Source organism: Ceratotherium simum, chromosome 36 (genome assembly GCF_057802395.1).
Source record: "Ceratotherium simum simum isolate JZ-2026a chromosome 36, ASM5780239v1, whole genome shotgun sequence".
Taxonomy (NCBI): domain Eukaryota; kingdom Metazoa; phylum Chordata; class Mammalia; order Perissodactyla; family Rhinocerotidae; genus Ceratotherium; species Ceratotherium simum.
The window spans coordinates 22,072,149-22,087,952 of record NC_141935.1 but is presented as its reverse complement, the minus strand read 5'-3'; the positions used below and the strand labels follow the sequence as shown (position 1 = coordinate 22,087,952).

Here is a 15,804-nt window from a genome sequence, read left to right as displayed (position 1 = left end):
GTGTGTGTGAGGAAGACTGGCTCTGAGCTAACATCCATTGCCAATCCTCCTCTGTTTGCAGAGGAAGATTAGCCCTGAGCTAACATCTGTGCCCATTTTCCTTCACTCTGTACATGGGATGCTGCCACAGCATGGCTTGATGAGTGGTGCGTTGGTCCACGCCTGGGATCCGAACCTGCAAACCCCGGGCCGCAGAAGTAGAGCATGCGAACTTAACCACTACGCCACCCAGCCAGCCCCCTGTTGTCTTTTTATTGTTTTGTTGAAAGAGTTCCTCATATAATCTGGATACAAGTCCCTTATTGATATATGAGCTGCAAATATTTTCTCCCATTCTGTGAGTTTTCTTTTCACTTTCTTGATGCTGTCTTTTGAGGCACAGAAGTTTTCTATTTTGATGGAAGTCCCATTTGCCTACCTTTTTCTTTTGTTATTTGTGCTTTTGGTGTCTTACCTAAGAAACCATTGCCTGATCCAAGTTCATGCAAGTTAGCAGTATGCTTTTGTCTAAAGGTTTTATAGTATAGCACTGACCTTTACACTTAGGTCAATGATCTATTTTGAGTTAACTTTTGTATATGGTGTGAGGAAGGGGTCCAACTTCATTCTTTTGCAGGTAGATACCCAGCTGTCCCAGCATCATTTGTTGAAAACATTAGTCTTTCTCCATTGAATTGTCTAGGCATCCTTGAAAATCAATTGACTAAAAATGTCAGAGTTCATTTTCTGGACTCTCAATTCTACTCCATTGATCTCTGTGCCTGTCCTTATGTCAACCACACTGTTGTGATTACTGTAGCTTTGTAGTAAGTGTTGAAACTGGGAAGTGGTAGTCCTCTACCAACTTTGTTCTTCGTTTTCAAGATTGTTTTGATTATTCTGAGTCTTGTGTATTTCCATAGGAAGTTGTAGGATCAGCCTGTCAATTTCTGCGAAAAAGACAGCTGAGATTTTGGTACAGACTGCACTGAATGTATAGATCAATTTGGGGAGTACTGCCATCTTAAGAATACAAAGTCTTCCAATCTGTGAACATGGAATGTCTTTCCATTTAAGTCTTCTTTAATTTCTTCTAACAATGTTTTGTAGTTTTCAGTGCACAAGTCTCATACTTATTTTGTTAAGTATTTCATTCTTTTAGATGCTATTGTAAATGAAATTGTCGTCTTTATTTTTGCATCGTTTATTGTTAGTGTATACAATTATACAATTGATTTTTGTATATTGATCTTGTATCCTGTATCCCTGCTGAACTTGTTTATTAGTTCTAATAATTAATTAGCATATTCCTTATATACAAGATCATGTATATGTAAGATCATGTCATCTGTGAATAGAGAGAGTTTTACTTCTTCCTTTCCAATCCAGATGCTTTTTATTTCATTTCCTGTCTAACTGCCCAGGCTAGAACCTCCAGTAAAATGTCAAACATAAATGGTGAGTGTGGACAAACCATAGTAAAAATCACTTACTGTGATCTGTGTACCCTTTGCGACAAAAACTTGGAAACCATTTAACATGTAAACTCTTATTGAGACTAAAAAAAAAAAAAAAATCACGAAACAAACAAGCAAAACCAAAACCCCCAACTGTAAATTCTTGCCATTGCTAGCCATAACATACCTTGGGAGTTGTGCTTTAACTTGTTTCTGACATAGATTATGGTACCTCTCCACTTTTAGAAATCCCTGATTCAACATTCTCTGGCAAACCAAGTCCATTCTTTTACAAACCTATGGGGAGAGAGGAAGAGAAAGAAGGTTTTTAAAAAGTAATAACCTAATTAATAAAAGACAGTTAACTCAGACTCAAAACTGATGGCTGGAAGTTCTCTGTGCTAGTACAGTTCCTCAGTTTGCCATCTGAATCTGTGAATCAGTATACATGGGTGAATCCCTCATACTTCGCAACTCTTGCAATATTGCATTATGAAATTAATATTAGGTGTGGGCAGAGAATAATTGACTTCTTTTTTTTTAAAGATTTTTATTTATTCAGTTTTTTCCCCCCAAAGCCCCAGCAGATAGTTGTATGTCATAGGTTCACATCCTTCTAGTTGCTGTACGTGGGACTCGGCCTCACGTTGGACGGAGAAGTGGTGCCTCGGGGCGCTCCCGGGATCCGAACCCGGGCCGCCAGCATCAGAGCGCGCACACTTAACCGCTAAGCCACGGAGCCGGCCCATAATTGACTTCTTTACTTTAGGTATTTAATGTTCTCAATGTATCCCCACTATTATGGTCAGAAACTGTAGTCCTCAAGATCAGTAACACAACATTTTCAAAGGTGTTTTGTTTTGTTTTGTTTTTGTTTTTTGTGTGTGTGAGGAAGATTTGCTCTGAGCTAACATTCGTTGGCAATCTTCCTCTTTTTGCTTGAGGAAGATCAGCCCTAGGCTAACATCTGTGCCCATTTTCCTCTATTTAGTATGTGGCACGCCTCCACAGCATGGCTAATGAGTGGAGTAGGTCTGCGCCCGGGATCCGAACCTGCGAACCTGGGCCACCGAAGCAGAGCGTGCAGAACTTTAACCTCTTGGCCATGGGGCTGGTCCCTCAAAGGTTTTTAATGGTATGAAATAAGGAAAATTCTCCTTTAGCCAAAAATGTATATTCAAACTTGAGTCCAACCTCGCACAAAGTTTATATGATCTATAACCAGAAAGAGAATTCTAATTTATTTCTACTAGTGATTTGGGTTAACTATAGAAAGTTACTCTATACTAGATACTGTCACATCCTCCAAAATATCTTAACACGTGTAGCAGAACCTCAACTATTTTGAATCCTTAAGGAACACAGTATTTTTATACGGTGAAAGTACAGGATCAAAAGTCAGAACACCTAGGGGCCGGCCCTGGGGCTTAGCAGTTAAGCAGGCGCACTCCGCTGCTGGCGGCCCAGGGTTTGGATGCTGGGCGCGCACAGACGCACTGCTTGTCCAGCCATGCTGAGGCCGCGTCCCACATACAGCAACTAGAAGGATGTGCAACTACAACATACAATTATCTACTGGGGCTTTGGGGAGAAAAAGGGGAAAAAAAATGGAGGAGGATTGGCAATAGATGTTAGCTCAGGGCTGGTCTTCCTCAGCAAAAAGAGGAGGATTGGCATGGATGTTAGCCCAGGGCTGATCTTTCTCACAAAAAAAAAAAAAAAAAAAAAAGTCAGAACACCTACATTTGAGTCCAACCTTTATGCATTCTTGAGCAAGTCAGCTACCATTTGAAAGCCTGAGTCAGCCATCTGTAAAATGTGGATAGTATCTAACTCATAGGAATATCATTAGGTTTAAATGAAACAATACACGCTAAATCACTTGGTAAAAATTATGTTAAATAAATTTGGTTTAAATTAGTACTAATTTGAAAACTTTGCTCTATATACTTAGTTGTTATATTTCTGAGATACCCCAGCATCTTTCTTTTTTTTTGGTGAGGAAGATTAGCCCCGAGCTATCTGTTGCCAATCCTCCTCTTTTTGCTGAGGAAGATTGGCCCTGGGCTAACATCCGTGCCCATCCTCCTCTACTTTATATGGGACGCCTGCCACAGCATGGCTTAATGAGTGGTGAGTAGGTCCACGCCCGGGATCCAAACATATGAACCCTGGGCCACCGAAGTGGAGCACACGAACTTAACCACTAGGCCACCAGGCCGGCCCCGCACCTTTCTTATCTTAACGAAACCTAGTACACAAAATCTGTTTGTTCTTTGATCCCTGAGATTGTGCAGTGACTGAGAATCATCAACCTGAACCAGTTAATTCTCATCGTACAGGTGTGGATGTTGAAAGGGCAAAGAACTGAGATAAATCTGTATCAAGGCCAAGTCAATCAGGTAGGGGCTGTCTTGTGCCTCTATCTCTCCTGGCAAGCCCCCATGCACAAATGCTTGACAAATACCTGTTGAAATGAAATGCTGATGAAACTTTTTACATAAGTTTGCTTTCTCCTGAGACTAGAGGGACAAAAATTCTCGCAAACTAGGTTGAAGCTTATGAAGGCTTTAATACTCTAATATTAAACGCTAGATACTTCCTAAATCACAGCATGCCAAATGAAAGTCTTTTCAATTTCAAAAGAAATTAAAACAATATATTTTAAATAACTAATACTAATTCCCAATAAGTGGTATTTTAAAATATGGTGGAATCTATTTCTAACTAAACTAAATCAGTTATCAACATCTGTTCAGTGTCTACTGAAAAAATAACAATAATAAAACCAATACATATTAACATAAATAACTTTTTAAGAAAAAGTAACTCTTCTCTAAAACAAAATATTTAGTGAGTTACATTTTTACAAATCTCTTTGATGTGTTGCTTCAGAGAACAGAAGCAAATCCTCTTTTCTGCTTCTGCATTCAATCTACCGAGGTATTCTCACCTTAGAAAATTCTAGAAAACACGATACACAAGCACACATTTCATTAGCTATCAGTATGATGACATCATCACATCAAATAGCCACTGGAAAGCTCTACTGTATTCTTGTGAAAGAATGAAAATGAAAAATGCAAATAACATTTTAATACTGTAATGAAAACATTTCAGATCTTACAGACTCCCTGAAAGGGTCTTGGGAATCCTTTTGGGATCCCTGGACCACACTTTCAGAAGCAGTACCCCAATCCTGAATAATCACATTGCCACAAACCCCAGTACTGAATTTTATGTGAGGAAAAAAGAAACTCATTGGAGGAAGAAAAAAAGTGTGTCTATGTATACGTGTGATGAGGGAGAAAAGAGCAGGCTAAATTTTCATCTTTCGTAGTAGAAAGTCAACAGATAATAACCAATAAAAGAAAAACAGCCCAAAGACTTGAAAGTGGTACCTTTGGGGAATAAAATTCGGGGTTGTAAAAACTATTTTTTGTTGTTAAAACTATTTGATGTGAGGTACAATCTTATAGAAAAATGCTTCTTGTCTTTGTGGACTCTATAATCTCTCTGATAATTTCTGAGATGAAACAATGGAAATAATTTTTTAGCAGCAATAAACTTACAAAGAAAAAAACTAAGGTTAATTATTTCTGTAATAATTTCCAAGGTACTATCTAAATTCTTTTATTATACAAGAATTTTGCCGCACTGAATCTAGCTAACTACTAGGATTTAGATATCTTTTAATAATCTAGAAACTCAACCAAATATATGAGTACTGACCGGGTGATGAGAAGATGAATAACTATTAAGGTCAACCCAGGAAGACTTCACACGATACAAGATTTGAATTCGGCTTTCAGGAAGGGCAGGGACTGCTAGGTTAGAGGTGGTGGCATATGAAAAGGCAGCAAGTGCGGAATGAATAAGCCATTAGCAAGCAAACTACTTCTGAAGTTAGAGCACATGTGTAGGCAAAGCTGAGAGTAATAAAACCTCCCACGTTTTGAGCAGGGAAATCAGATAGGACTGAGAAATAACTTTACAAAGACCACCCATTTTTTGAAAGATCTCGTACTGGGGAAGTTAACTGATCATTTTTCTGTAAGGTACTGTTTTAAGACTAAAGATACGGTTCTGGAAATTTCACATGGGGATAGGCGAAATCATTGTAGATGAACCCCCAAATGAAGAAGTGTGAGATAAGAAAATAAAGCTTATAAACGGAGCCTCAACTGACATTTATAATTAAAAGCTGGTAAAAAGACCAGAAAATAGTCTTTAATGTGGTACTCTTCCTTTCATGGACTGTCAATAAGCACCGACTGACCAACAGCACAAAAACAAAGCCACAACAGATCATATATCTTCTGTTTAGGATTCAGAAAGAAGCAAGGTGACCTCTAGAAAACAGAAATATTCTAATTTTCCCAAAAGTAAGCAGTTTAATGACAACTGCTGACAATGTATGCTAACCTGCAATGCAAAATTACCTCATTTAAAGTCTAGTTCTGTATTTATGGGTATTTTAATAATTTCCCAAGGCTAGTGGGAAAATGTTTTTATTTCCCTGATCATGACAACTAAACAAAAATCCTAACAATTTGGCAATTTACCCAAGACAGTAAAATAAAATTCTGGAGTCCAATAAACAAAGATGATGACTATGTCAAAAATTATCAATGCATTTAGAGATTAGCAAAAATATACACTATGAAAACAGAAGGGAACTAATGGAATAAACCAGTCTACAATGAAGACATTTAGCTTGGGCCTCTCTGTTACTTGCTCTTCTAGTATGAGAATATAGATGTGGTTTTTCTTTGTTAATTACTTAAGGATTTAAAATGCCATGTTTATCCTTTTCATCATTTCTAACTTAAGTGGTCAGTAATAAAAAATTTTCTTCACTTGTGTTTCTTCAGAAATAGTTTTCGATTTCTTGTGCCACCATGGCCCTTAACAATGCCCAAAAGCACTGTTAACGATGCCCAATGGCCATACATATGCCACACATTTGGAAAACCCAGTTTTCCTTTTAAACCTAACCTTTAATGTCAAATCTTAGTTGATTCTAAGATGCACATTTTTTTCATATTTTAACATTTGACGTTGGAATGGTCTTAGAATATATGATGTCTTACAATTATAATTGGCAGCATTTCTTTCTCAGATGTCTTAGATGCCTTGAAATATAGTATGCTGGACTTCTTTGGTTTTGTTTAAGATGCTGTAGAGACTTTAAGATGTGTTATCAATTCAATCAAAGCTCTTCTGGAAAAAAAAGCACTGCCACAATAATATACACACAAGCTGATCACGATGCATTCTGATATCAAAACGTTAAAATATGCAACTATTTATATCTTAGAATCAAGGAAATATTGTAATGTAACTATATATTTTTGTGTGTGTGTGAGGAAGATCAGCCCCGTGCTAACATCTGCCAATCCTCCTCTTTTTGCTGAGGAAGACTGGCCCTGGGCTAACATCTGTGCCCATCTTCCTCCACTTTACATGGGACGCCGCCACAGCATGGCCTGCCAAGCGGTGCGTGGGTACGCGCCCGGGATCCGAACCGGCAAACTCCGGGCCACTCCCGCGGAGGGCGCACACTTAACCGCTTGCGCCACCAGGCCGGCTCCTGGAACTATATTTTTTATGTGCTCATTTATGCTCTATAGTTCTCAAATGAATTGAACACTCAATGTTTTTCTCCAATTAATCCAGAAGCTATCACCAAAGATTAGGCTGCTTATTAATGACTCTTGAACTGAAAGGAACTTAGACACCAGAACCTATTCTTTCTTTTCCTAGTGAGAAAACTAAGGCCTTCAATTACGTGATTTGTCCAAGGTCATCTAGCTATTCAGTGGCAAAAGTGAAATTACGAATCCAGGTCTTAGAATCAGTGTCTTAAATTTAGTGATTATCTTAATTATCTCAACGGATTAGGGTCTCAATTAATACTCTGCTGCTACAGGGTAGCAACTGTCGGCACCAGTTTAGAAAGCAGGACTTCTCGAGGCAACATGGGATTTTAAGGACATTAATGGGAGTTCTCACCATGCTGTTAAAGTTTACAGAGATAGAGCTAGACCAAGATGTTCCTATCAAAGTTCAAAAACCAGAAGTCAATCACCAGGAAACAATCAGACAAGCTGCACCGTAGAACATCTTACAAGCCATCTGGCCTGGATTCGTCAAAAAGTCAACTGCATGAAAGAATGAAAAAAGTGGGGGGAATGTTCTAGATTAAAGAGACTAATGTTTTATTAGATTCAAGACTCTTACTCCCCTCCCCCAAAACTATAAAGGACATTTTGGGGACAATTGAGAAATCTGAATATAAAATGTAATGTTAAATCCATTGGAAGGGATAACATTGTGATTATATAAGAGAAGTATTTGGGGCAAAATGTCATTATATTTGCACCTTAATTTCAAATGGTTTAGTAAAATAAATAATGTGTATAAATAATCACACACACACATTTAGAGGGACAGAGAATGAGCATACAAGTGAAAGAGGTAAAGCAAATGTGGCAAAAAGTTAATGATGGGTGATAAAATCATTTAAAAAATGAACAACAGGGCCAGCCCCCGGGCGTAACGGTTAAGTGTGCGCGCTCCGCTGCTGGAGGCCCGGGTTCGGATCCCTGGCTCGCACCGACGCACCACTTGTCAGGCCATGCTGTGGCAACGTCCCATGTAAAGTGGAGGAAGATGGGCACAGATGTTAGTTCAGGGCCAGTCTTCCTCAGCAAAAGAGGAGGATTGGCATGGATGTTAGCTCAGGGCTGATCTTCCTCACGAAAAAAAAAAAAAAATAAGAACAACAAATGAGCCACAACCATTTTCGTTCTTCTCTTGTCCTATTTGGTTTTTCAATGAACTTGTCTTAATTTCCCTCACCTACTAAAAATACGGATTCAGGGGGCTAGCCCCATGGCGTATCAGTTAAGTGCACTCGCTCTGCTGCTGGTGGCCTGGGTTGGGATCCTGGGCACGCACCGATGCACTGCTCGTCAGGCCATGCTGTGGCAGCGTCACACATAAAGTGGAGGAAGATGAGCACGGATGTTAGCCCAGGGCCAGTTTTCCTCAGCAAAAAGAGGAGGATTGGTGCGGATGCTAGCTCAGGACCGATCTTCCTCACAAAAAAAAGAAAAAAAAAATATGGATTCAGGGGGCTGGCCCAGTGGCATAGCAGCTAAGTTTGCTCGCTCTGCTTTGGCAGCCTGGAGTTCCCAGGTTCGGATCCCGGGCGCGGACAGACACACCGCTTGTCAAGCCATGCTGTGGCAGCGTCCCATATAAAGTAGAGGAAGATGGGCACGGATGTTAGCCCAGGACCAGTCTTCCTCAGCAAAAAGAGGAGGATTGGCAACGGATGTTACCTCAAGACTAATCTTCCTTTAAAAAAAAAAAAAAAAGGATTCAACTTGCCACCTCTTTCATAAAAACAATGTTTTATAAAAAAATTCTATTTACCTGATGTGGATTGTCTAAGATACAATGCTATACAGAGAGAGAAACAAAGAGTTAATTATCTGCATGTAGAATGACAACAAATTTTAAATTCTCTAGGCATCCCCCCTAGATATTCACTTGGAAAGAAAATACAATTTTATTATTAGCCTGAGCAAAACAATTAGGAAGCCTGTTCCAAGGATTTCTATAATGTATCCTAAAAGCCAAATAGAAAAGCCTTTCCGATTACTATCAGTTTCTGATTATCTGTACCTTTAGTCTTCTCATAAATATAGGAACTGAGTGTTGATTATAATGAAGGAGCCTTGATGCACTACTACTGTAAATGGCTATTCTTATTAATTACATACTAGCTTCAGATTACCTTACCAATTTTTTCTCTGATTAAGAGTAGTTTTTTAGGGGCCGGCCCGGTGGCGTAGAGGTTAAGTTCATGCACTCCACTTTGGCAGCCTGGGGTTCGCAGGTTCGGATCCCGGGCGCGCACCTACGCACCACTCACTAAGCCATGCTGTGGTGGCATCCCGTATAAAGTAGAGGAAGATGGCCAGGGATGTTAGCCCAGGGCCATCTTCCTCAGCAAAAAAGAGGAGGATTGACAACAGATGTTAGCTCAAGGCTAATCTTCACACACACAAAAAAAAGTAAAAAAGAAAGATTATTAAAAAAAACACAAATAAAAAACTATTTTAAAAAAAGTACTTTTTTTAAGTCTCTCAGTTTCTTAAAATGGTCTTGTAAAATGTTAAAGACATTCTGAGTGAATGAAAAACTTTAAATTTTTAAAAATTTTCTAATCTCCTGTCCAATGTAAATATTAGGCAAATGATTTCTCAACACTATTATAATTTATATAGAAAACACCTTTATTTCACAATGACATATTTTCTGTTGTTTACTCAGAGCAGTGCAATGTTTTAAGAATTATTTCATTTATTCAACAAATACTGAGTACTTATATGTATCATAGATTATCTAAGGCCATCAGGATTCATGATGAAAGGACATGTGGAGGTTAAATTTAGTGGGGAACAGGCCCTTCCAAAGATAATTCCAATAGCATATATAAGCGCAATAATGATGTAATGGGAAATTAGAAATACTACCTGAGTAAAGTTCAAAGAATCACAGAAGGCTTTACTGAGGTACTAACACTTGAGTTGTATCTTGAAGGTACCAATATTTTCTAGCAGAGGGAAACAGGAGAGGCTGTAGGCAGAAGAAAAAGCAAGTGCTTGGAGAGGCCTAAGGCGTTTGGGAAACTAAACAGCTTGATGTCTGTTTTAATCAATCTTAAGTGCAAGATGCTAAGTAGTTGGCAGAAACCTACCCAAGGTTATCTTTTGCTCCTACTCTCAAAAATCATGAAATTGGATTTATATGCTTTTAAGACAGCACCTTCTTCAATTTCGTAAGAACCTGTACCACTCCGTTTACCAGGGTACACAGGTACATCTGGTCTCTTTTACGAAATAACGATGATGATATGAGACAGAACTTTTGTTTTGTTAACATCCTTACCTGCTCCCCGCACCAAAAGTTGTCAACCCTGGAGGTTCTCAAAAATGATTTCTTAAATCTGACCGGTCTGTGAAATAAAAGGTGGAAAGTAGGGGGAGTCTGACCACTGATCTAGGACATCTAAAACTTCACACATCCAAATTCAGTCTCATCTTAACCCCTCTACTGAGTCACCCTTCTCCAATTACTTCATTACATTATACATCATCTTTTTCTGCTGGGAATGTTCTTCCACCTTTACTAACTGGATAGAAACTCCTCATCTTGAGGAAGCCTCTCCTGATTAACCTCACCATTCTTGCATTTACTATCTTTGCGTTTGTTATCCGGGTGCTTTGTAAGTGTGCTCAAGGTAGGTGTGTACATTCTGTCTCAATGATGGCATTGTGAACAGGGTTACTGATTGAACTCCTTCACTTTGAGACTAGAATCTGCAGGAAGAATGAACTGTCGAGATATTCTAGTTTCTTACCTGTACTTAAGTACCTGTTAATAAAATCAATAACCTGATGAGATGGTGGGAAAAAAACAAAAATCAGCAATACAGTGTATTCTCTATAATACAGCAATACAGAGCAGTGGTTCTCAAAGTGAGTCTAGAGACCCCTGAGGTTCCCAAGATGCTTTCCAGGGTCTGCTAGGCCAAACTATTTTCATAATACTACGATGTTATTTGCTATTTTCACTCTCATTCTCTCATAACATACAGTGGAGTTTTCCAGAGGCAACATGATATGTGAAGATATTATTATTGTTTTTTTTGTGTGAGGAAGATTAGCCCTGAGCTAACATCTGTGCCCAATTTCCTCTATTTTATGTGAGATGCCACCACAGTGTGGCTTGATAAGTGGGGCGTAGGTCCGCACCTGGGATTCGAACCTGCACCAAACTCAACCACTGTGCCACTGGGCTGGCCTCGACATTATTGTTCTAACAGCTGATGGAATAGGTACTGTGTATTCTTGTGTTTTCTAGAATTTTCTAAGGTAAGCTCTTAGGGTCCTCAATAACTTTTTTAAGATTTTATTTATTTTTATTTCCCCCCCCCAAAGCCCCAGTAGACAGTTGTATGTCATAGTTGCACATCCTTCTAGTTGCTGTATGTGGGACGCGGCCTCAGCATGGCCGGAGAAGCGGTGCGTCGGTGCGTGCCCGGGATCCGAACCCGGGCCGCCGGCAGCGGAGCGCGCGCACTTAACCGCTAAGCCACGGGCCGGCCCCTCAATAACTTTTAAGAGTGCAAAGATGCCCTGAGACAAAAAAAATTTGAGAACCACTCATATAGAGCAAGGGATATGAGGAAGACAGTTTTCCTATTAAAAAAAAAAAAAGAAAAAAGTAATGGTTTCTCATTTTCCTTCATATTTCCTACCAATCAACCCTCTCTAAAACTGAAATTTTCTAATACATTTGAAGAAAAGATGTGAAAGGAACCATAAATGGGTAACAGATTTAACTAGCTAGAGTGCTCTAGAGAAATATCTTGGGATGAAAGCATGTATGTTATGTATTCTGTTACTGACTAGAAAATTTCATTCCAAATAAGCAAGACTTCTGAATTTAACCTTTAGTCAAATTTATGTCCTGAACCACTAACAGGATTCCATTAAATTTATAGGTGCTCCACTCAAACCACACAGGAAAAAAAATTGATAGGCTCTCTCTAAAACATCTTTTAAAAAGCCTCCCATACTCATTCTTCAGTGAGTGAACACTGCACTCATGAGTCACAGTTATACGATCAAAGCTGGCTTTGATCTGCTCCTAACTAGGGGTAGCACCTCTCTGCTTAACCTTTGCCACTTGGTTTAAAAACCCGAATACCTACCTGTCAAGGGGGCCTAGGTAAACAGTCTAATGCCACATCAGCACAAATTGTCTGATTTGCTGGAAAAACAACTCAAAGTACATGTTTTGTCATTTCAAAAGCTGTGTTCAGCTAAATAATTTTAAGTACATCGGAGTTAAATATTTAAAGAACTATTTCTGTGCAACCAGGATTTCCAGGCTCTGGGTACATTTTTGGAGCAACAGACAATGGCAAGAAAAAAAGGCATTTGGCCAGTCTTTTGGAAATAACTGGACTGGAGAGTCAAATTTCAATTATTCGTGGCAAGAGGAAGCAAAGACTATCATCAACTAAACTGCACGAATAATTGAAAACCGGTATTTTAGCAATTTCAACTTGGAGCAAATCTTAATAAGTACATGGATTATGTACCTGTCCTCTAATTTAGGTGCTAACAATAGTCATGACTAGGTCCTAATAAGGCAAGCTGGGAAGGAAGAAAAAAACCAAACATCTGAACAATACATAAACTAGCTCATCGGCCACCGAATAGTTGACACTTAGATTTATGGAAACGAACTCTGTTCTTAATTAGTATCACTCTCTTCCAAGCATATCCAGCCTTAATTCCACTCAAAAAAATACTTACAATAAAAGGAACTATGTAATTTATACACCAGATAGCAGCATACATACTAAAGTTCCTTGATTTTTTTGGCAAACAATTCTTTAGGTATAAATGGCCACTTAAATAGAAAAGGCATAAAGCACCTACCAGGCACTGCCTCTAGACTGCCTAGTTCATAAAAAGATCATAATTAAATTAATGCTGACATCTAGTGGCAAGAAAGAATATCTTTCCTTTATAACGTTATCGGAATTGTAACTTATGATCCCGAACCAATGAATCTAAAACCAAAGATATTTCCAAATCCCCACAAAAGATTATCCATTTAATCTAAAAATTATCCATTAACCTTAAGTAAAGAAAAGACTAAGAGAATAGTTACTAAAGCAGAGAAAAAACCTGTCTTTGAGATAGCAAACTGGCTGCAGAGTCTTTGGGGGGGGCTGCTTAGAGGGTTGCTAAGGGTCTCCTTATGAAAAATCTTTGAAACTACAAATTTGTATCCTTAAAAGGCTAGAAGAGATAAATGCTTAAAAATTAAGCATGCAGCTGAATATTCCACTTGAATGAGATGTCATTTATTAAACTGTGGGATGTTTTAACTCTGTCTCCTAGGATAGGCAGGTTCTCCCCTTTTAAAAATGTTTTTAATTTTTAAAAAAGTAAAACGACTAACAAATGAACAAAAAACCACAGTTTTCCTCAAAACATACAACTGAAGCTTTACAAAGCCATTGTCTGGCTGAAAGGCTCAATTCAATCAAACGTTATGCCCAATTGCCAGACATAACGAATGTATAGCATAAATCTCGATCAAACACCATTCTGTATAAAAATTTGAGGAAATATGTAAGATTCTACATGAAATTCTAGGATGACGTGTTTTGGAAATTCAGGGACAATTTAGAAACATTACTTTTCAAATGAACCGTTTTCCATCCCTGCAGACTGGCATGGTTGAACTGCATGTTGACTAGATAAAATATCTGTTATCAGTTTGAATTAATATTAATAAGCTTTCTTTAAAAAATAAGTGTGATTTCCTTTCAAAAATGCAATTATAATAAATTTTAAACTGAAGGTGCAAACCTAAAATATGGTATAGTAATAAGAAAACGCTATACACAGCACACTCATAAATATGTCTTTGTCCGCTTACAAACAATTCTGAGCACAGATTCAGCTTCTACACAGAATCGGTTTGCAATCATTTCAAAATGTCCACCTCCTTCAATTTCCTTACCACTTATAAATTCACTGAACGGAAGCAAAAATAACTGAGTGAACTAAGACATCAAACCTTCAGGCAAACCTCTGGGGTGAAGTAAAACCCCAATGGCAATTAAAAAATAAATCGTTGACTCCACTACTGATTTTAGGGTCTAAAACCTCTCCTAAAGCTGGCGGGTGGGCGTAAACCATTGGAGTAGTTCGAAAATGAACTGCAAGAGAGCAAACCACCGTGTCAAGGGGCAAGTTGCTCCACTCGGGGTGGGAAGTGTCATGGGCCAGGCAAGGCCGGAACGGTCATTTCTCAGGGCTCGACTTTATGGGTCAACTGGGGCGCTGGGGTTGAGGCTACGCAGACGCGTTCCAAATCCTCAGAACCCTACCGGGTTTGGGGGGAACGGACCAACCCTACTTTATCCTCTCCAACAAGGAAACTTGGGTGGTTGGGGAACAATGCGTTAATCGGGCAGACAACCCAAAGCCGGCTGGGATCATTTCGCCTACTTGGGAGTTTTCTCCCCCAGCCGGCCGGGGGCTGGAAGGTGATATCTACAAAAGGCAGGCGACCAGCCCCTCGGGTGTCCCCGCTCAGCCCGGGCGGAGGTGGGGAGCCCAACTCCCGCCACCTCCCCGCCCACGGCCCTGCATCCAGGCGGGGGGCACGGAGCCCCCCCAGGGCGAAGTTCCCTCGGGCCGTCGCCCCAGCCCCGCCTGGAAGGGCGCGATCGGGACAAGCCCCGCGGACGGCCGCCGAGAGACTGGGGCGGGAGGGACGTGCCCCGTGCTCCGGCTGGGGCTCGCGGGGGGCTCCCTCCCCGGGGAACGCGCCCCCCTCTCCGGCCCTCCCCAGACCTCGGCCCGGCGGAGAGGGCGGCGGGGTCCCGCGGGGGCCTCACCAGGCGGAGCTGGCTAATTTCGTCGTAGGACATAAAGCTGAGGATGTTCTCGATGGCTACGATGGGCAGCGCCACCAGCGTGTTGTTTTGAGGCAGCTGGTCCGGAGCCAGCGCCGGGGCTGGGGGCGCCTGCGAGCCCGGCTGCGGGGGCTGGGGCGGGGGCGGTGGAGGCAGTCGCTGGGCAGAGCCGATGGCCGAAGAGGAGCCGCCGTCGCCGTGGCCGCCGCCTCCTTCCTCAGCCATCCGCTCCTCCGACGCCGCCGCCATCTTGGGGGTTTGATTCCTTCCCCCCGCTGCAAGGGGAACAGGGACACTTCCGGTCCGTCACTTCCTCCTCTTGAGCCTCCGGGGAGGGGGCACCTGGAGGAGGGGGCGGAGCCAATGGGATGACAGGCGGAGAGAGATGGACACATTACTGTTTGTTCAAGTGGAAATGAATGAAGATCATGTAAAGCCCTGGAAAGGTGATCTCCGTAGGCCCTTTCGTCTAAGATTGGAAACGACTTGAGGGCAAGAGAACCCTTGTCTTTTAAAGTTCACCTGTGCCGTTTTCTTAAAGTGCTTCCTGACAAAATAGGATAAATGATAAAATAAATGATAAACATAATGTTGCCTAATAAGTGTAGATGGAACGATGTAGTTAGAATATCATCTGTTTCAAGAATCATAGTAATCATTTATTTAGGCAAATAAAAAAGAATGAAGTATTGACTAAAACTACTTTCTGGATGCACCTTGAAAACATTATGTGAAATGAAAGAAACCAGACACAAAGGACCACATATTGCCTGATTCCATTTATATGAGATGTCCGAAGGAGCCAGATCCATAGAGACAGAAAGTAGATTAATGGTTTCCAGA

At 40.5% G+C, this 15,804-nt stretch overlaps 1 protein-coding gene across 1 annotated transcript in view; it reads right to left on the bottom strand.

Moving 5' to 3' along the window:
- FBXO28 (F-box protein 28) overlaps positions 1 to 15,224 on the bottom strand; it is a 33,194-nt gene extending 17,970 nt beyond the window's left edge. Inside the window, exons 1-2 of the mRNA XM_004439541.3 lie at positions 14,944 to 15,224; positions 1,624 to 1,733 (exon numbers count right to left, since the gene is read on the bottom strand). Of these exons, the coding sequence (XP_004439598.1) occupies positions 1,624 to 1,733; positions 14,944 to 15,210 (377 nt within the window). The 5' untranslated portion in view covers positions 15,211 to 15,224. The remainder of the gene's footprint in view (positions 1 to 1,623; positions 1,734 to 14,943) is intronic.
- Positions 15,225 to 15,804: the final 580 nt, after the last annotated feature.